The sequence below is a fragment of the Bombina bombina genome, chromosome 5, assembly GCF_027579735.1.
Source record: "Bombina bombina isolate aBomBom1 chromosome 5, aBomBom1.pri, whole genome shotgun sequence".
NCBI lineage: Eukaryota > Metazoa > Chordata > Amphibia > Anura > Bombinatoridae > Bombina > Bombina bombina.
In genome coordinates, this window is record NC_069503.1 from 244,930,934 (window position 1) to 244,952,127 (window position 21,194).

Consider the following 21,194-nt stretch of genomic DNA (forward strand, 5'->3'; position numbering starts at 1 on the left):
CTGATTGGCTCATTTCATCAGCCAATCAGAATTTTCCTACCTTAATTCCGATTGGCTGATAGAATCCTATCAGCCAATCTGAATAAGAGGGACGCCATCTTGGATGATGTCATTTAAAGGAACCGTCATTCGGCGAGTAGGCATCGGTAATAGAGGATGGATCTGCGTCGGCTGGAAGAAGATGGCTCCGCTCCACTCCGGATGGATGAAGATAGAAGATGCCGCTTGGATGAAGATGTCTACCTGTCCGGATGTCCTCTTCTGCCCAGATAGGATGAAGACTTCTGCCGCTCCGGATGTCTTCTTTTGGTCCATCGGTACCCGGTTGGGTGAAGACGACTCAAGGTAGGGAGATCTTCAGGGGCTTAGTGTTAGGTTTATTTAAGGGTGGTTTGGATTAGATTAGGGGTATGTGGGTGGTGGGTTGTAATGTTGGGGGGTATTGTATTTTTTTTTTTAAGGCAAAAGAGCTGAATTCTTTGGGGCATGCCCCACAAAAGGCCCTTTTAAGGGCTGGTAAGGTAAAAGAGCTTTTCTATTTTTATTTTAGAATAGGGTAGGGCATTTTTTTATTTTGGGGGGCTTTGTTATTTTATTAGGGGGCTTAGAGTAGGTGTAATTAGATTAAAATTGTTGTAATCTTTTTCTAATGTTTGTAACTTATTTTTTTATTTTTTGTAACTTAGTTCTTTTTAATTTTTGTACTTTAGTTAATTTATTTAATTGTATTTATTTGTAGGTATTTTATGTAATTAATTTATTGATAGTGTAGTGTTAGGTTTAATTGTAGGTAATTGTAGGTAGTTTATTTAATTAATGTATTGATAGTGTAGTGTTAGGTTTAATTGTAACTTAGGTTAGGATTTATTTTACAGGTAATTTTGTAATTATTTTAACTAGGTAGCTATTAAATAGTTATTAACTATTTAATAGCTATTGTACCTGGTTAAAATAAATACAAAGTTGCCTGTAAAATAAATATTAATCCTAAAATAGCTATAATATAATTATTATTTATATTGTAGCTATATTAGGGTTTATTTTACAGGTACGTATTTAGCTTTAAATAGGAATAATTTATTTAATAAGATTTATTTCATTAGATAAAAATTATATTTAACTTAGGGGGGTGTAAGTGTTAGGGTTAGACTTAGCTTTAGGTGTTAATAAATTAATAGAGTAGCGGTGAGGTCCGGTCGGCAGATTAGGGGTTAATACTTGAAGTTAGGTGTCGGTGATGTTAGGGAGGGCAGATTAGGGGTTAATAATATTTATTATAGGGTTATTGAGGCGGGAGTGAGGCGGATTAGGGGTTAATAACTTTATTATAGCAGCGGTGAGGTCCGGTCGGCAGATTAGGGGTTAATAAGTGTAAGGTTAGGGGTGTTTAGACTCGGGGTACATGTTAGGGTGTTAGGTGCAGACATAGGAAGTGTTTCCCCATAGGAAACAGTGGGGCTGCGTTAGGAGCTGAACGCTGCTTTTTTGCAGGTGTTAGGTTTTTTTCAGCTCAAACGGCCCATTGTTTCCTATGGGGGAATCGTGCATGAGCACGTTTTTGAAGCTGGCCACGTCCGTAAGCACCGCTGGTATTTAGAGTTGCAGTGGCGGTAAATTATGCTATACGCTCCCTTTTTGGAGCCTAACGCAGCCCTTCTGTGAACTCTAAATACCAGCGGTATTTAAAAGGTGCGGGGAAAAAACCGCACGCGTAGCTAAAGCACCCCTTTGGCCGCAGAACTCTAAATTTAGCGGATTATATATACTTCAAGATGCTGAGTGATCAGAGGAAGTATTGTTTATAAGATCTGTACTTTTACTTGTTTTTATAATAAATTAGATATTTTACCATAAATTACTACTACCTAATAAGGTAGTAGTAATTTATGGTAAAATATCTAATTTATTATAAAAACAAGTAAAGGTACAGATCTTATAAACAATACTTCCACTGACCACTCAGCATCTTAAGATGTGTTTCACCTTAATTTTGCATATTGTCACAACTTTTGTAAAAGGTCAAAGTTTATGAAGATTCATCAATAAAGATCAGCTTTCAAATGCTGACTTTAATTCAAGAAAGTAAATAAATCTTACAAGTTTCAAGAACAGATGGATTTGAGACATGGCTTTTATCTATTTGATGTTCCGATGCCACTGAAATAAAATTAATGTCGCCCACATTCAGAATGGCAGCAAGGATACCATACACACTTTCAAGTTCCTGGGGGGAAAAATGTGCTGTAATTAGAATTATTTTTTTTTATAAAAAATAGAATCATGATTACTAGCAGTTGTTGTGGCTGCTATGCTGATTTGCATTTTCTATTTAGAAATACTTCACATAATTTTTAGTTTAGGGTTATTAAAAATATATTCTCATAAGTACCACATGACTGTCTGCAGCAATAGATGTGAAGCACATATAGGTCTTACTCATAGGTTCTTTAATTTCCTATTAAAAATGTTAACAAATGTAATTTGTGAAAGTAGGCTTTGACAGGACATAAAGCTAAAAGTGTAAAATGTAATGCATATTTTGGTTTACTTCTTTACTACACATAATGCAGCATTTGAAAATAAAAAAACTGAAAAAAAACAAACATATTTTTTAATAATAACATTGTAATAAAAACCACAGGAAATGACCAATGTGAAAAAACAATGGTTGAAAGACAAAGAACCAATCAGATCTTCCATATATGTGTTTACATATTTATATGTGTATACATGTATTTACAGACATACAGTCATGGCCAAAAATATTGGCACCCCTGCATTTCTGTCAGATAATGCACAACTTCACTCAGAAAATTGTTGCAATTACAAATGTTTAGGTATTCTCATGTTTATTTCTATTCGGCTAGATTACAAGTTTTTGTCGGTAATTATGTGTGGTGCTAACGAGCCTTTTTTTTCTCACCGCTCACTAAAGACAACGCTGGTATTACGAGTTTTCTGCAAGCCGGCGTTAGCCTCAGAAAAGTGAGCGTTGAGCAAAATTTAGCTCCACATCTCACCTCAATCTCACCTTAATACCAGCGTTGCTTAAGTCAGCGGTGAGCTGGCTGAACGTGCTCGTGCACGATTTCCCCATAGGAAACAATGGGGCGGAGCTGGCTGAAAAAAAAACTAACACCTGCAAAAAAGCAGCGTTCAGCTCCTAACGCAGCCCCATTGTTTCCTATGAGGAAATAAAATTTATGTCTACACCTAACACCCTAACATGAACCCCGAGTATAAACACCCCTAACCTTACACTTATTAACCCCTAATCCGCCGCCCCCGACATCGCAGACACCTGCTTTATATTATTAACCCCTAATCTGCCGCTCCGGACACCGCCGCCACCTACATTATACTTATGAACCCCTATTCTGATGCCCCCAACATCGCCGAACCCTACATTTATTTATTAACCCCTAATCTGCTCCCCCCAACATCTCTGCAACTATATTAAATTTATTAACCCCTAATCTGCCGCCGCCAACGTCGCCGCCACTATAATAAATGTATTACCCCCTAAACCTAAATCTAACCCTAACCCTAACACCCCCTAACTTAAATATAATTTAAATACATCTAAATAAATTTACTATAATTAAATAAATTAATCCTATTTAAAACTAAATACTTACCTATAAAATAAACCCTAAGATAGCTACAATATAACTAATAGTTACATTGTAGCCATCTTAGGATTTATATTTATTTTACAGGCAACTTTATATTTAATTTAACTAGGTACAATAGTTATTAAATAGTTATTAACTATTAAATAACTTCCTAGTTAAAATAAAAACAAATTTACCTGTAAAATAAATCCTAACCTAAATTACAATTACACCTAACACTACACTATCATTAAATTAATTACCTAAACTAAATACAATTAACTACAATTAAATTAAATAAACTAAAATACCAAAAAAAAACACACTAAATTACAGAAAATAAAAAAATAATTACAATTTTTTTAAGCTAATTACACCTACTCTAATCCCCCTAATAAAATAAAAAAGTCCCCCAAAATAATAAAATTCCCTACCCTATACTAAATTACAAATAGCCCTTAAAAGGGCCTTTTGCGGCGCATTGCCCCAAAGTAATCAGCTCTTTTACCTGTAAAAAAAAAGACAATACCCCCCCAACATTAAAACCCACCACCCACACACCCAACCCTACTCTAAAACCCACCCAATCCCCCCTTAATAAAATCTAACACTACCCCCTTGAAGATCACCCTAGCTTGAGCCGTCTTCACCCAGACATCAATGGGGAGAAAGTGTTAGAAAAAAAATGGAGTGCGGAATGAAAAAAAATGAAAAAAAGTTACGTTTAAATCTAACACTCTAACATAAACCCCAAGTCTAAACACCCCTAATCTGCCACCCCCGACATCACCGATGCTAAATAAAGTTATTAACCCTTAATCTGCTGCTCCAGACATCGCCACCACTATAATAAAGTTATTAACCCCTATTTCGCCACTCCCCGACATCGCTGCCACTATAATAAAGTTATTAACCCCTAATCTACTGCCCCTGACATCACCACCACTAATAAAAGCTATTAAACCCTATTCCGCCGCTCCCCAACATCGCTACCACTAAATAAAGTTATTAACCCCTATTTCGCCACTCCCCGACATCGCCGCCACTATAATAAAGTTATTAACCCCTAATCTGCCGCCCCCGACATCGCCACCACTAATAAAAGCTATTAACCCCTATTCCGCCGCTCCCCAACATTGCTACCACTAAATAAAGTTATTAACCCCTAAACCTCCAGCCTCCCACATCTCCGCCACTAAATAAACCTATTAACCCCTAAACCGCCAGCCCCCCCACATAACAAAACACTAAATTAAACTATTAACCCCTAAACCTAACACCCCCTAACTTTAAATTAAAATTACAATATAACTATTTAAATAAATAAAACTTACCTGTGAAATAAAAATAAACCTAACATTAAACTATAAATTAACCTAACCTTACTATTCTAATAAATTAAAAAAAACTACCAATTAAAATATTAAATTACAAATTAAAAAAAAACCTAACACTACAAAAAAATCTAAATTACAACTAAATAAAAACAAATCTCTAAATTACAACTAAATAAAAACAAATCCTACGAAAAATTAAAAAAATCTAAGTTTACCAAAAATAATAAACACTAAAATCACGAAAAATAAAAAACACTAAAATTAAAAAAATAAATAAACGAAATTATGAAAAATAAAAACAATTATACCTAATCTAATAGCCCTATAAAAATAAAAAGTCCCCCAAAATAAAAAAACCCTAGTCTACAATTAACTATCAATAGCCCTTTAAAAGTGCTTGTTATAGGGCATTGCACTAAAGAAATCAACTTTTTTACCTGTAAAAAAATACAAAATCCCCCCAACAGTAAAACCTACCACCCAACCAACCCCCCAAAATAAAAAAACTAACTCTAAGAAAAGCCTAAGCTACCCATTGCTCCTAAAGGGGCATTTGTATGGGCATTGCATTGCCCTTAAAAAGGCATTTAGCTCTTTTTCAATTTGCCCATCCTAATCTAAAAAACACTAACCCCAAACAAACTTAAGGTTTCTGAAGTCCGGACATCCAGGCGGCGAGAAGTCTTCATCCAGGCAGCAAGGTCTTCATCCAGACGGCGAGTTCTTCATCCATCTCGGGGGCATCTCCTGTCTTCATTCTGGTGGCGTGGAGCGGAGCCATCCTGGAAGCTGATCCCATCCTGCGCGGAGTGTCCTCTTCATACGGTTGCCACTGAAGTTGAATGCAAGTTTGCCATTTCAAAATGGTGTCCCTTGCATTCCTATTGGCTGATTTGATTCTTCAAATTCAAATCAGCCAATAGGATAAGAGCTACTGAAATCATATAGGCTGTTAAAACCTGGATGTCCGGACTTCAGAAACCATGAGTAGATCTTCTGGGGTTAGTGTTGGTTTTTTTTGGGTGTTTTTTTTTTATATTAGGGATGAGCAATTTGAAAAAGATCTAAATGCCCTTTTAAGGGCAATGCAAAATAGCTGAATGCCCTTTTAAGGGCAATGCCAATACAAATGCCCCTTTATGTCTTTTTATGTCTAGATCTCATGACTCATATCATCTAATTATCCCTATGTCTCAGTCTCAATGCAAATTTTTAAAATTCATAAGGAAATGACAATTTACTTGCCTATTTACTTTTACCTGGACAAATCTACTATTTTAAATACTTTAGCAATCAATGCAGTCTCCAAAACTATCAACCTCAAGGGGACTTTACCATCACCCCACTCTCTATGATTCCTGGAATGATGTTAATTAAACTTTAAGATGCTCCAGTACCCAATCTTCCTACAGACCCCACCAACAACTCTCCCAAGTAATCTTGGTCCCTTGGTGGCCATTCTAGAGAAACTCAAATCCACAGGGCCCCACTTAGTAGCAAATACTATACCTCTCCTTGTTTAAAAGGGATGGATGGTGCTACTTGAAAAGGAACTTGTTTTCTCTTTGCAGCATCTTTAAAGGAAAGTATTTTCTTTCTCATCTTTTTGATTCAAGTTTTTCATATTGTTCTAGTAATCTTGGGTTTAAAGAGTTCTTTAAGTAATTAGGTTTATATATTCCCCTTCTTATTATTCTTGCTTTTGGTTGTTTAATTATTGCTCTCTCTTTTTAATTGTTGGTCAGATTAACACCTTAGTTTGCTCAAATAGCATTCAGCAAATGAACCACCCTTTAATGTCTCATGTCTTTCCATCACATTTCAGTCATCAGGGCCATTGATCCTTCTCTCCAAAAGATGTCATATTTCAATGCTCCTGTAGAGCTAAACCCTATGTTAATATTTAATTTATATGTAACTTGAGGTCCACATTTATGTTTTAACTGTTTAAAGAAGTATTATTATAGACCTAATTATTTCAGAACTTATGCTTCTACTCAACTTTTGTTATCTTTTGTTCCTCATTATTCTGTATTATCTACCTTTATTTCTAAATTGATTTATTGGGTTTCAAATTAATGAAGAAAGCTGACAGACACAAAAAGTTTTAAGCCCACTTTGTTAGAGGATCTTTGGCTTCTAAATACAAAAATGCCACCACATATCAGAAGCACTAGTTCAAATCTAATAAAAGAGGTATATAGTTTATAAAAAATACAAAGATCCACGGTCATTTCACTGTCATTCACATAAAGACATTAAGCAGATCAAAAAAGAACCGACTACTATTACACAATATCCAACAGTTCTTATATAAACTGGATGATTATCTAGAATTGGAAATATACTCATAAGTGATGCAAACTACAATAGTGCAATACAAATGGTCTGGAGAAATGTTCAGCCTCCAAACTAACTGTATTCTATTTTTTTATTAGGTCAGTTTTTAGAAAATACATGAGACAATTAACAGAAGATATTGAAAATGGTGTTAATATAAGAAGGCTCATAAGCTTTTTTAGACTTCACCATTGGCAGCATTGATCTGTTTTATTTGAGGTTAACCCTTGGAGTTCAACTGCAGCATTCACTTCCACTCAAAAGTAATCCCTGGGATCACTTATGTACATTTGCAGTTGGGATTTAGTCTCCAATTGACTTTTTTGGACATATCCTTTGTGCACTAACACATTGTTTTTTGTTTGATTTATTATTGTTGGTGTTTTAACAGGTTAATCATTTTCTTTTTGTGTCATAAGCATTTTAAGCTGATCAGTCCCTTTTTTTAAGAAGTATAGTCCATTGGTAGTGTCCACATGGAGTTGCTAAGGAGTCCATGAAAACAATAAAAAAGGGGAGCAATAATTAGCTCCACAAGTGATAACCACATTGCAACTCTATGGAACCATATTGCACAAAAATAAGAAGATTAGAGAGGGGAGAGTAAATACTCTATAGTAGAAAGTATAAGAAAGAAAAATAAGTAGTTTGGTATAAAAAAAAGGAAATAACCATCTATTTGTGGGTTTAGAGAAAAAGGGAGAGATATGGGAGGAGGAAACCAATTAAATGTTATAGTTAAAGTGAAAGTAAACCCTAGTGTTGTACAAATGCTAGGATTTACTATTGAAACAAATAAAGGGTACTTTCATTCATGAAGTGTAAGATACTTCATGTAGAAGGCTACTTTATTTGATTCAATCACTTGCCGCTCTTAGCTCCTACAGCAGAGTGCAATAGCCAATAGCAGTGCAGTAAATCCGGCTCCCATGGGCGCCAAGCCGGATTTACCGCACTGCTATTGGCTAAGAGGTGAAAACGTCACCTCTTAGCCAAAAATTTTTTTAGCCGTGGGCTGCTGTAGGAGCTAAGAGCGGCAAGTGATTGAATCAAATAAAGGAGCTTTCTACATGAAGTATTGTATACTTCATGAATGAAAGTGCCCTTTATTTGTTTCAATAGTAAATCCTAGCATTTGTACAACGCTAGGGTTTACTTTCACTTTAAACAGTAAGCAAGATCTTTTGGAGTTGTGCATTCTAGTAACTTGTACAGAAAAACAAAACACACAGGTACAATTACATTCATGTTTGTATATGTATACTCTAATAAATATTATTACCTTATCTAATATTCTCTCTCCCTCCCTCCTGAGTTTGAAGTCCACTGATAAGTAAGACTTGAGGGGGGAAATATTTAAAGTAATAGGCTTAATTAGTTAATGCCATAAAGATGTATTCTGCTGCTTTTACCATTATGTAGGCATAACCTACATTTTATTAAAGACACAGAGATATGCAGTGTAGGGCTTAGTATAAGCCTGGAGCAGTCTAAGGGTTAAGGCTGTAGGAGAGTGGGTTAGAAGAGAGAGGGAAGGTGCTGGGTGCAACATTGTTGCAATTTAGGGTAGGCCCCTCCTTACCAGTAGATAAGCCAAGTTCTCCCTTGCAACTTCCTCTTCTTCTCCGGATCCTGGCTGAAGCAGTTTTTTCTTAGCAGTTCTGTCATCACCAGTGCAGCTATGCATCGTTCCAGGCGTTCCACTCTGCCTCCCAGACGTTACCAGTCGGAACAGGAACCTCCTGCACCTGCAAAAGAAAAAATAAAGATAAGTGTTCAATCTATTTCTGAGGAGGATTTAGATATCATTCCCCCAACTCAATATACTACTGTTGTGTCAGCCCAGGTTCATAATGTGGAAGAGCAGGGACCTATTGATATTGAGTTAGCTCAGGAATCCCCCAGACCTCAAGCATTGCAGACCCAGCAGGCTAATTTACCCCTTGATAGTGTACAGGCCTCATTTTTAAGTGCTGTACCCCCTGCTGCTATGTCAGCAGTTTCTGACCTATTGAAAAACATAATATCCGCTATGGCTGCAGCCTCCCCAGGGCCCAGTGTGACACCAGCTGTTTTCCCTCCTGATCCTTCTAGTCAGGATCCGGATCCTGCTTTAACTACCCCCAGCAGGCATCGCCCTTTCACACCTCTCATTGAGGCACCACACGTGGCAACACGCGGTCCCCAGCCCGGCCGGAACATGGCCCCTGTAACGGCCCCTCAGCCCTCAACACCCGGACTTGCCCCTGGTCGCACCATACCCGAGGCCCATGCCATCCCAGGGCCTATGCTGCTCCCCCCGGGGCCTAGCGATCTCCTTCGCCAGCCGCGTGGTCCGGGTCCGACTTCCGGTGTCAACGCCATGTTAGTGACGTCACCGGAAGCGGACATCGGCACTTCCGGCTTGGCAGATTCCCGCGCGGTCACAAGGACATCGGCTCCCGGGGCAACGCCACTCGCAGGTGAGCACCGAGAGCCGTCCTTGGCCGTTGGCGGGTTATCAGTGGGGGGTCAGAGGGGCATTAACAGCGCAAGCAAACTGCGCAAGCGAACGGCAAATTTGAACGTTAATCCTCAGGGGCATCAAAGGGGTCGCTCCATCATAAGAGGTAGTACCAGGCAGATAGCCAGTGATAGGGGTAGGGGGACACGCAGAGTTAACCCTTCCAGGGCAATGAGGCCATTACAGTTTATACAAATGGGACATAACGCAAATGCCGTTCAGCAGGCCGCTCCCGATGTTATTAACCCACACAGGGCTGATAGTGGTTTAGTGCAAGCGGCCGCTCAGCCGCATGATATTGTGTCTAATAATAGCCTGCATGTGAATCAAGGCAATGTGCAAAGTATGCATGTTAATCAAAACATTGAGCATCATTTACCGTCTCATCATTTACCATCCCCCATTGGTGTGAATGCGGCTTTGAATGGTGTGAACGTACAAGCAGCTCCTCAGGGATATAATACACCCCTGGTTGGCATACATAATGCGAATGGGCAATCTTTAAGCCAGCTACAACATCCCATTATGTTAGGCATACAAGGAGTACAACCCCTTGATCAGGGTATCCACTCCCCCATTGCAGCCACGCAGGGCGCTCATGCACACTCATTAAACCATGCACAATCAATAAGCCAGGCATGCCATAACCCTATTGTAGACCAGCAGGGTGTGAATGCTCAGACATCTGCGAATGGACAGTCAGTGAGTCAGGGATTTCATACACCACTTCATATAGCTCATCCACCCCTTGCTACTGATAATCCAGACACATCCATTGGGCAAAGTGCTCGCCAAATTCTTTCTCTTTTGCAGGGGGCAATTGGATCACAAAGTGCAGCAAAAACACGGACCAACACTGCCACAGTCATGAGTGGGGCGGATGCAGAAGTTCCAAGCAGCATTACAGCAGGAGCAGCAGCCACCACTTCCACTGCACAGCAAGGGTCTTCAGGACTCGCCCTCCAAAACCAGCCAGCAGGCCAGCCCGTTTCCAGCATGGGTCAGGGACCTCCTGCCATTAGTCACGGTGAGAATGCTTTATTTACACACAATGACCATTCTTCCTCTGACTCATCCTCTTCTGACTCAGGGTCTGAGACTGACTCTTCCTTGGGTTTACAAGGGGCAGGTCAGAAGAAAATGTTTAGAATGATTAAGAAAATTTTAAAGAGGGGGGTCAAGCCAGATACTAAGCAGGACAGCGCCAGTAACAACGCCCCGCAAACCCCATCTACAGAGGTGCCAGCTGAACCTCTCCCTACCAGGGCCATCTCCGAAAGGCGAGCAGCCCTTTACGGGGACGCAAGCCCAGGAAAAATATACTCATTGCATAGACACCTGCGCAAAAAGGTGGTCAGTAGAATCCACCGTGGAAAATATGTTAATATCTTTGACCTTTCGGTGGAGGCGTATAGGCAGAGAGAGAGGAGCGATGAGGGAACAGGGCCTAAAAAATTTAAACGCCCAGACACTTTTGATGAGTGGCTCCAGTGCTTCAGGGTTTTTTCCTCCTGTTATATCGAAAAGTACCCCTCCCAGAGTTTGCCTATCCTAAAATACACGGACACTATTCACTGGATTCAGCGTAATCACAGTGAAGGTGTGTGGAGGGAATATGATGCTGAGTTCAGGAGGAAAATGGCAGGAAATCCTTCCCTGACTTTTGACTCTACTGACAACCAGTTGTGGCAGCGAATGGACCCAAAAGGGGGTGCACCCGCTGCTGCAACTTCAACTCAGCAATCAGCGCAGCAGTCCTTTCGCAATACCAGAAGCAGGAAACGGGGGGGAACCTGCTGGCCCTTCCAGGACAAAAAATGCGAAAAGGGTAGCGCATGCACCTTCAGACATGTCTGCAGGTACTGCTCTGGTCCACACCCTGGCAGTGACTGCATCAAGCGAAGGGACCAGACCAATAAGCCCCCTTCAGCAAACTTGGGCCAGAAAGGCGGAAACGCCAATTAATGTACATGCCATGGCACCATGGTTGTGGGCTTACCCAGACCAGGCGGCGGCACGTATGTTATGGGAGGGTTTTTCATTTGGTTTTCATATCCCCACATTTAGGCAAATCAAGGGTAAGAGATTTAATAGGAACCTTATTTCAGCATACCAACACCCCCAAGTGGTGAGGGATAAAATTAATAAAGAAGTGACTTTAGGGCGAATGGCGGGCCCCTTTGCTGCCCCACCTTTACCTGATTTGGTCATTTCCCCGTTGGGGGTGGTTCCCAAGAAAGAGCCAGGGAAGTTTCGCCTCATTCAGCACCTGTCGTACCCAAAGGGTAGCTCAGTCAATGATGCCATTGACCCCCAACTCAGCTCGGTGCGCTATCAATCCTTTGATAGCGCACTAGACCTGGTCAGGAGGGCGGGTCATGGTGCTCTATTGGCGAAACTAGACATTGAGTCGGCATTTAGGCTTCTTCCACTCCACCCCTCAGTTTTCCATCTAATGGGTTGTAAGTTTGCAGGTGTGTACTACGTGGATCGCTGCCTGCCCATGGGCTGCTCTTTGTCATGCGCCTTGTTTGAGGCGTTCAGTAGTTTCCTTCATTGGGTCGTAGCTTCAGAAGTGGGCAGCGATCCCATAGCACACTACCTGGACGATTTTCTCATTGTAGGGAGAGCAGGCTCCGATGATTGTTTATCCACAATGAACATCATGCGCAGCGTCATGAGACATTTCGGGGTGCCCCTAGCAGAGGACAAAACGCAAGGCCCCGCGTCCTGTTTAGTTTTCCTGGGAATCGAAATCGACACCCAGGCTCGGCTCTGTAGGTTGCCACCTGATAAAGTTCAGGGCATGCTTGAGGCGGTCAGAGCGGCAGTCTCTAATGCAGTTATTTCCCTGAAACAGTTACAATCCCTGTTAGGTTTGCTTAATTTCGCTTGCAGAGTTATCCCCATGGGTCGGGTTTTTAACCGTAGACTGGAAAGACAGCTTAGTGGTAGGTCAAACCCGAAATCAAAGATAACCCTAGGGAGTGAATTGCTGGCTGACCTGGTAGTCTGGGAACAGTTTCTCACGCGATTTAACGGGATTCGGGTCTGGCGTACCCCTCCCATGTCTAGCCAGTTACTGCACCTTTTCACTGACGCAGCTGGATCGCACGGTTACGGGGCCTATTTCCAGGGAGAGTGGAGCGCGGAGCCCTGGCCGGAGTCCTGGGCCCCGGCGGGCCTTACTCGAAACCTGACTCTCCTGGAGCTATTCCCCGTGGTCTTGGCGGTCGAGCTGTGGGGTGGGAAGTTGTCGAACAGGACTGTTGTGTTCTGGACAGACAACATCAGTGTGGTCTTTGCGATCAATAACTTGTCAGCCACCTCAGCAAAGGTCATTACCTTGCTGCGCCACCTGGTGTTGCGCTGTCTGGACCTTAACATCCAGTTCCAGGCCCGTCATGTCCCGGGCGTCGACAATGTTGTAGCTGACGCCCTGTCACGATTCGAATGGGCGACATTTCGCAAGTTAGCCCCCACAGCTGCAGCCGTGGGCTTACGCTGTCCTGATTTCCTTTGGCAGCTCGTCCTTCCTGGATAGCCTTACTGCCGTTGGTCCGCTCCTCCTTAGCACCATCCACTTGGCACGCCTATGCCCGCATGTGGTCTGAATGGGACGATTTCTGTGCGTCCAGGGGAGCCGACGCTGCTCAGGGGTCTAGGGACAACTTACATGATTGGCTGGTGAGTTTGCATGCCTCTGGGGCCCGTCAGGGGGCAATACAGTCCAAATTGGCCGCCCTCTCATTTTTCTATAGGGCATTAGCCATTCCTGACCCAACCAATTCCTTTTTTATTAGGCAGGTGATCAAGGGTTGGGGCAGATCGCAGCAGCGGAAAATAGACACGCGCGAACCCATCACCCGCGACCGCCTGGAGCGTTTGCTCTTGGCGCTCGACGTGGTCTGTAGATCAGATTTTGAAGCCCTACTCTTCAAAACTGCGTTTAATCTGGCCTTTGCCGCCGCTCTTAGAGTTAGTGAGGTAGTAGCACCCTCCAAGCAGGCGTCTGGGGCAGGTATACAATTGCAACATGTTAGAGCTGCCCCTGATTCCTTACTTCTTTTTCTGCCGCGATCAAAGACAGATCAGGAGGGTAAGGGAACCTGGATCCCCGTTCACCCTCAGGTGAACAGCGCATGCTGCCCGGTTAACTGCGTTAATCTTTACCTGGCTCAAAGGCCGCCTGGCCCGGGGCAATTCCTGGTCCATGCGGACGGCAGATCCCTTTCCAAATTTCAGTTCGGTAGGGTCCTAAAATTGGCGGCAGTCCAGGCGGGGCTGGACGCTAGCAGACTTGCCCCGCACTCTTTTCGCATAGGGGCCGCGACTAACGCTGCGCAAGCGGGCTCCTCGTGCGAGGACATAAAACGTATTGGGCGTTGGCGGTCCAATTGTTTCAGAACCTATGTCCGTCCAATTGTTTAATGTTTAGATGTTAATTCAGGATACTAAAATGTTTGTCTCCACAGGCACTACCCCCGGGGTGAAGCGAATCTGGATTGTGGGCCACTCCTTTGTCCACTGGGCCTCCCTACGCTGTGCGTCCCTCCCATTTGGCCAATCCCTAGGTCTCCCTACCAACAAGGCATCCGTTAGGTGGTTGGGTGATAGGGGGATGTGCTGGCCCCAATTAGCAGGAACCATATCCGAGGCCCTGGTACGCTGGGGGAAGCCTCACATTATTATTCTTCACCTAGGGGGTAACGATGTGGGGGCCATACCAGTTTTACAGTTGATTAAGGTTATGCAGGCAGACATTGGGTGGCTAAGAGTACGCATCCCGGGGGTCATGATAGGGTGGTCCCATATAATACCCCGTCTCCACTGGAGGCATATGTCGGCCCATACGGCGGCATACCGGGTTAGGAAGAAGATCAATGCGTCTGTAGCGAAAACCGTCACTGGGTCAGGTGGCTTCGTGGTACGGCACGAAGCCATTTCGGCTGATAGAACCGAGCTATATAGAAGGGATAAAGTTCACCTTTCTGATGTGGGGCTGGATTTATTCATAGGGGACATTCAGAGAGCTCTGTTACCCCTCCTGTAAATCGGGTTGTGGGTTGGCGGCAAGGGTACCATTAAAATGCTTCCTTGTGGCGGGAGATCCTCGGTCCGGTTGCGCAGGAGAAGGTCGCTAGGGGTGAGTGATGGCCAGACTTCCGGGGAGGAGGGTAGGCCCTCACGTGCACGTGACGGTAACCCTCCTTCCTCCCTTTTGAGGGATGGTCACGTGATCTCTGCAACCCCTCAGCGTCATCTCCTTTGGGCAGAGAACCCTCTGCTGCTGTTCCCGTTGGGCCGGTGATCTCCTGCTGTTCTGGGTATCTGATCTCTATGCCGCCATATATATTTTCAGTTCTATCAGTTCTATCTAGTTTGTTAGGTTAATAAAATTTTATGGCCTGTGACGGTCACAAAATTTTTCCCATAAAAGTTTGTCTGTGGTTATTTCGCACTACATTCTCATGTACATAGTTATTTAATTAAGTTATGTTAAATCCTCTCCTCTGTGAAGAAGGATCCGGTAAGCATTTAATCCCTTAATGCAGTGTAGGGCTTAGTATAAGCCTGGAGCAGTCTAAGGGTTAAGGCTGTAGGAGAGTGGGTTAGAAGAGAGAGGGAAGGTGCTGGGTGCAACATTGTTGCAATTTAGGGTAGGCCCCTCCTTACCAGTAGATAAGCCAAGTTCTCCCTTGCAACTTCCTCTTCTTCTCCGGATCCTGGCTGAAGCAGTTTTTTCCCTCCCTCCCTTCCCCTTTTGTAATGTTTTAATGATGTGTATTTTCGACGGCACCTTAATGGCAGGGCTATGGCTACTCACCCTAGGCCCAATAAGCCATTACTGTAGGATATGGATCTCCTCTCCCTGTTATGCGGTTTACACGGCTTGGTAACAGGGAATCCTTATCTAGGTGGAAGATCTTCTTTCACCCTGGCGGCGGGAGATCCTCGGTCCGGTTGCGCAGGAGAAGGTCGCTAGGGGTGAGTGATGGCCAGACTTCCGGGGAGGAGGGTAGGCCCTCACGTGCACGTGACGGTAACCCTCCTTCCTCCCTTTTGAGGGATGGTCACGTGATCTCTGCAACCCCTCAGCGTCATCTCCTTTGGGCAGAGAACCCTCTGCTGCTGTTCCCGTTGGGCCGGTGATCTCCTGCTGTTCTGGGTATCTGATCTCTATGCCGCCATATATATTTTCAGTTCTATCAGTTCTATCTAGTTTGTTAGGTTAATAAAATTTTATGGCCTGTGACGGTCACAAAATTTTTCCCATAAAAGTTTGTCTGTGGTTATTTCGCACTACATTCTCATGTACATAGTTATTTAATTAAGTTATGTTAAATCCTCTCCTCTGTGAAGAAGGATCCGGTAAGCATTTAATCCCTTAGAATATTTTTCCTACTCCCTTATTTTCTATTTTTGTATATAGTTTTGATTTTCTGTGTCTCAGCAGCAGGTACCAAAAGCGAGCTTCTGGGCTCTAGATGCGTTTAATGGCAGATCTGATTGGTTACTTTAATTCCTTTTTGCCAAAAGCGTTTTTCTCATTTGTAACTTCAGATTTTGCAAGTGAATATCTCGAATATCTCAAGCAGCTAGGCAACACTTAAAATTACAGGCAATACATGAGCGAATTCTTTATATAGTTATAGTGCATAAAACATGGAATGTGTATTAGACTTTTATGAAATGAAAAAAAAATACACCAGAAAAGTACAAAAATACATAGAACAACAGAGTACAGTACAACTGGAAACCTGCCAATGCATGCTGGTTATAAATCTCTATTAGAATATTCATTTATTATTTACTGTCAACTGCTGGCCAAGTGATACATTTATCCCGGAGAACAACTTAAGCTGTCACCTAATAATCTATACAAATTTCACTAGCCCAACATTTTCTTGTTACAATATATATATTATAAAGTTGTATCTTCCAGTATGAATACAGTTATAAATGTATCTGTTCTTATGACTTAATTTAAATTAAGTAATTATTTTAAACAGCAGATATTATTCTTGAAATCAAGAATTAATCTTTGTATATTACTCACCTCCATTGTGAAACCTATTACTTTGAAACATTGTTCAATAAGGTCAAACTGGGATTTATAGAAACTGTTATTGATAAAGTCTTGCACAAGTTTAATATGCTCATTGTGTAGATATCTGAAAGATTGAAGACAAATAGTTAACACTTACATTAGATTGGAAATTTAAGAGTGTGATATGGTTAAATAAAGTTTCCATGTATGTATATATATATATATATATATATATATATATATATATATATATATATATACTACAACACACATAAAGTCCAGTACTCACTCACAAGCTCTCAGCTAGGATTAAAAGCAAAGCTGGAAGAGTTAGTTACCGCATTTGGCCAAATGGGACAAGCCCAGGTACCACGTCAAGGTCTCTTCCACATACCTGAGTCCCTAATACAGCCACACAACTGCAGCCATGCACACAAATGCAAGCTAATAATCAAACAAACTGGGAACAGGTCAGGGTTCACAGACTTATGTAATCACCCTGGGCATAAACAAAATCAGGAGAAAAGACAGCACATCCAGACCGGACAGGGTACACATCCCATGACCCATAAACAGGCTCAGCTTTGGTTGCTATCGCACTCACATAAAGCTACATTATTTACAGAGTCACAGGCAGTTAACTCTGGGCCTTTCAGGGTGCAAGGGAGAATTACAGAAACAGACACTAGAATACACATAAAGTCCAGTACTCACTCACAAGCTCTCAGCTAGGATTAAAAGCAAAACTGGAAGAGTTAGTTACCGCATTTGGCCAAATGGGACAAGCCCAGGTACCATGTCAAGGTCTCTTCCACATACCTGAGTTCCTAATACAGCCACACAACTGCAGCCATGCACACAAATGCAAGCTAATAAACAAACTGGGAACAGGTCAGGGTTCACAGACTTATGTAATCACCCTGGGCATCTATGTGTGTGTTTGCATGTGCTTGTGTGTTATATTACCTGGGAGGCTTATCTTCAGGCAGTTTGTAATGTGTCAGTTGTTTCTCTACTGACAGTCCAGCATAGAGGTAATAGAATATATGAAAATTCTTTTCTCCTCTGTTAAAACAAACCATGAAAAGCTTAAAAATGTTAGTAATATTTCTAGATTTGCTTTTATTTTCTACATACACTGATGGTGAAAATGCTGCCCATTGCTACCTTTTCAAAACAACAGTTCTTTAAATGTAGCATTCAAACTTGGTTTCATCTTTCATGCATTTTACATTTAAAATACATTTTTAAGTGTCACTATCAGAGTTCAAAAATAGCAAAACCAACAAATAAAAAACAATAATACGAAATGAAAATGTGTCTGTTTTTGTGTTAAAACACCCTTAATTGAAACAAAGGTTGATTTGTTGCCAAAATTTCCTGAATTCTTGTGATAATGATTTCAGCGTTATACATTTCACTGGGCAGATGAATGCATTTAATTGGATAATTAAATATTTTATTAAAATAGAATGTAATTATTAGTCTTAAACTGTGGATTTCAGGTGGAGGTTTAAAAATGAAATTGGTGATTTCAGATTAGGATTCTTTAAGTGGGGTTGCTGAATTGTTGGGAATTGAATGTGATGGTAGGTTATTGGTTGAATTGTTTTTCTGTGTGGGGTTTGAATTGGTTCGTGACTGTCACATGGGTGGTTGTGGTGTAGAGGGGATGGTGAATGCAGTTAAGGGTGTGTTGGTGAATAAGGGGAGGAACGTTTTGGTTGGTAGAGGTCATGGCTGTCAATGGCTACCAACTGTTGGTGTTCATTGGAAAGTAGGTTTTGTGTTAAATGTAGCTGAGGGTGGTGGGTGCTATGAAGTAATTGGGGTGAAGGGGGATGCCATGATGGAACCACTATTTTAATGGCAGAAACCACTTTTCTGCAGATGGGATATTACAACTTTATTCTATTCAATAATGATACAGCAATATTCTTGATGATTGATTCTTGTGTCAGTGTATAAGTAAGAAAGTTTCACTTTTGTTCTTGGACATACCAGACCTCATTAGGATTGAAAAACCTAAGAAAGGTCCCTGGTTCTAAGTGTTTTTTTTTTTTCTGGCCAGTGCCATTATGCACATACAGTTAGACACAGAGAGATAACATGCTGCCAGAAAGATATAGGAGAGGGAAGGAAAGAGTAATAGAGAGAAAACAAAATAAATATGGAAGAGGGAAGGAGAGAAAGTGATACAAATAATTAAAATATGATGATGATGCTGGCTTGTAGCAATAGCAATTGCTACTTCTTAATTGCTTTATTTTACCAAAGTTAAAGCTGCTATCCACCTGTGTCTTTGCTGTCCTAAGGATGTTTCCAAATGGAAATAGAAGGTGAAGAGATTTTCATAAACAAATGGATTTTAAATGACCTCATGAACAAATATAAACTGAAACAAAATAATTTTCTTTTTGTGATGCACAAAATTACGTTTTTTTACCCGCACACATCTTGTAACCATAAATACTGTCTACTTCTGCTGTAGAAGACTGCCAATAAAATACGTTGCTAACTTGCTAACTTCAATGCACGTTATTGAAATATTAAATATAAAATATTAAAAAAATATGAAATTGAAATTTATTTTTATAAATTATTATACATACTGTAAAACATTCTAGAAAATCCAAAGAATATATCTATATTATTTATAGTATGCATAATAATTTATAAAAATTATCAATATTTTTTAACATTTTATATTTAATATTTTAATAACGTGCACTGAAGTTATCAATTCTTCATGTGCACTGACCCAACACTGCCTTAAACCTAAATTGCGAACCCAATACATGCTATGCATATTTTACATTCCTATGTTCATATATATATGATAATGTTAATGTAAAACAGTTATCTATACCTATATACTGTATCTATAGGAATAGATATACAGGTATAGGTATGCATATATATATATATATATATATATATATATATATATATATATATATTTATTTATTTATTTATTTACAATACAATTTACATTATCATGTATGGGATCATAAATACATATGTACGCACTCACACATAAAAATATATATATATATATACATATATATTTATACAACATATACATACATACATACACATATTTAGACATGTCTATTTATGCATATATATGTTAAAACCCTTTGCAGACTTTTTTTATACATACAATATATATTTGAGCCCTTATAACTTTTTAAATATTATTTTAAAATAATTTTTATCAGAGAGTGTTGATATGTGTGTAACTGTATTTTTAAGAGTATTAATGTTGTGTTTAAAGCAACATTTTTTTCTTCTCCTACCCTTTAAGCGAGCTATCAAGTTGTGCTAAACCACTGAGCGTAAAGCGTTTACTTTCAAATTGTAATATGCACACTATTTACGACATGCGGAAAAAAAAGCTAAAAAAAGTCAATATCAAAAATGATAGCGCTCCTCTTGTAAACTAGCCCTTTATCTGGGTTTCCCAATGTGCTGTATTGTTATTTTTGTGTTTCTTATGACTGGACATTCAAAGATTATTTGCTGGGGTTAATATGTTTTGTTATTTAGAAATGGTTTCTTGCAGGTTTTTAGAGCTTTATGTCCAATATATTTTCTCATTCAGCTTTATTTTCATTGTGTACCTTAAGGTTACCTTCACTAAGGTGGACCCTAAACATCAAACTATCTTCTTTATTTCTCCCAGGGACTGCGCTACACATGTAACTAGGTATATTGTGGATTGTAAGTAGGTGTAAACTAAAAAAAAAATAAAAAAAAAAAAGAAGAAATAAATAAATAAAAATACATGGTTTGATTATACTTTGCATCATACCCAAGATTTTGTTACAATTTAACAGCACTAGCATAATTACACTCAAAGAACTTTAACCAAAAGCTTTACTGTTGAGATATTTGTATTTTATAGCATAATACACCCTTTGCGCGTTTTTCTTGGAGTGATTTTATTGTCTAGGGATGCCAAGTGTCCAGTATTCAACCAGACAGTCCAGCATTTTAGCAGGTTGTCCAGTAAAATATTGCAAAAATACTGAACACTTAAATGTCTTGTATTTTTTAAAGTCCATGAGTGGTAAATGTATTATGCTCCATGCATTACAAATATGTAGCAAAAAAAAGTGAGGGACAGTCAAGGGGGTCAAATCTCTATTGTTTACATGTGTTACTGGCAACCAAAGAGGTATGATTATTAATTAGTATGTTACTGGCAGCCATGAAATAAAATGACTGGTTGGATGAGTGGGATTTAAGGTAGAGATTTAGGGGCATATTTAGGAAGGTGCGAGTGGACATGATCCGATATCGCGCATAGATAAATGTCGACAGCATACGTTGTCAGCATTTATCAT

General features: G+C 40.4%; 2 protein-coding genes across 4 annotated transcripts in view; one reads left to right on the forward strand and one right to left on the reverse strand.

Annotated features, from left to right (window-relative positions):
• MYO3A (myosin IIIA) overlaps window positions 1–21,194 on the reverse strand; it is a 499,205-nt gene that overhangs the window by 171,801 nt on the left and 306,210 nt on the right. The window contains 3 exon segments of the mRNA XM_053715695.1: window positions 2,098–2,224; window positions 16,855–16,969; window positions 17,812–17,910. Coding sequence (XP_053571670.1) covers window positions 2,098–2,224; window positions 16,855–16,969; window positions 17,812–17,910 — 341 coding nt within the window.
• Window positions 8,793–16,075, forward strand: LOC128660209 (uncharacterized). Of its 3 annotated transcripts, XM_053713929.1 has the most exons (3): window positions 8,797–10,821; window positions 13,321–13,481; window positions 14,270–14,430. In XM_053713929.1, the coding sequence occupies exons 1-3, from the start codon at window positions 8,973–8,975 to the stop codon at window positions 14,285–14,287; spliced, it is 2,028 nt and encodes a 675-aa protein (XP_053569904.1). In that variant the 5' UTR covers window positions 8,797–8,972; the 3' UTR covers window positions 14,288–14,430. The 3 variants fall into 3 exon arrangements, with proteins under 3 accessions (XP_053569902.1, XP_053569904.1, XP_053569903.1); XM_053713927.1 differs by having other exon boundaries at window positions 8,793–10,821; window positions 13,321–14,409; XM_053713928.1 differs by lacking the exon at window positions 13,321–13,481 and having other exon boundaries at window positions 8,802–10,821; window positions 14,270–16,075.

Coding starts and splice junctions, on each gene's coding strand:
- LOC128660209 (XM_053713927.1), top strand. CDS start 8,973: ATGCATCGTTCCAGGCGTTCCACTCTGCCTCCCAGACGTTACCAGTCG. Junction 10,822..13,320: donor ACCTCCTGCCATTAGTCACG/GTGAGAATGCTT, acceptor TTCCTTTGGCAG/CTCGTCCTTCCTGGATAGCC.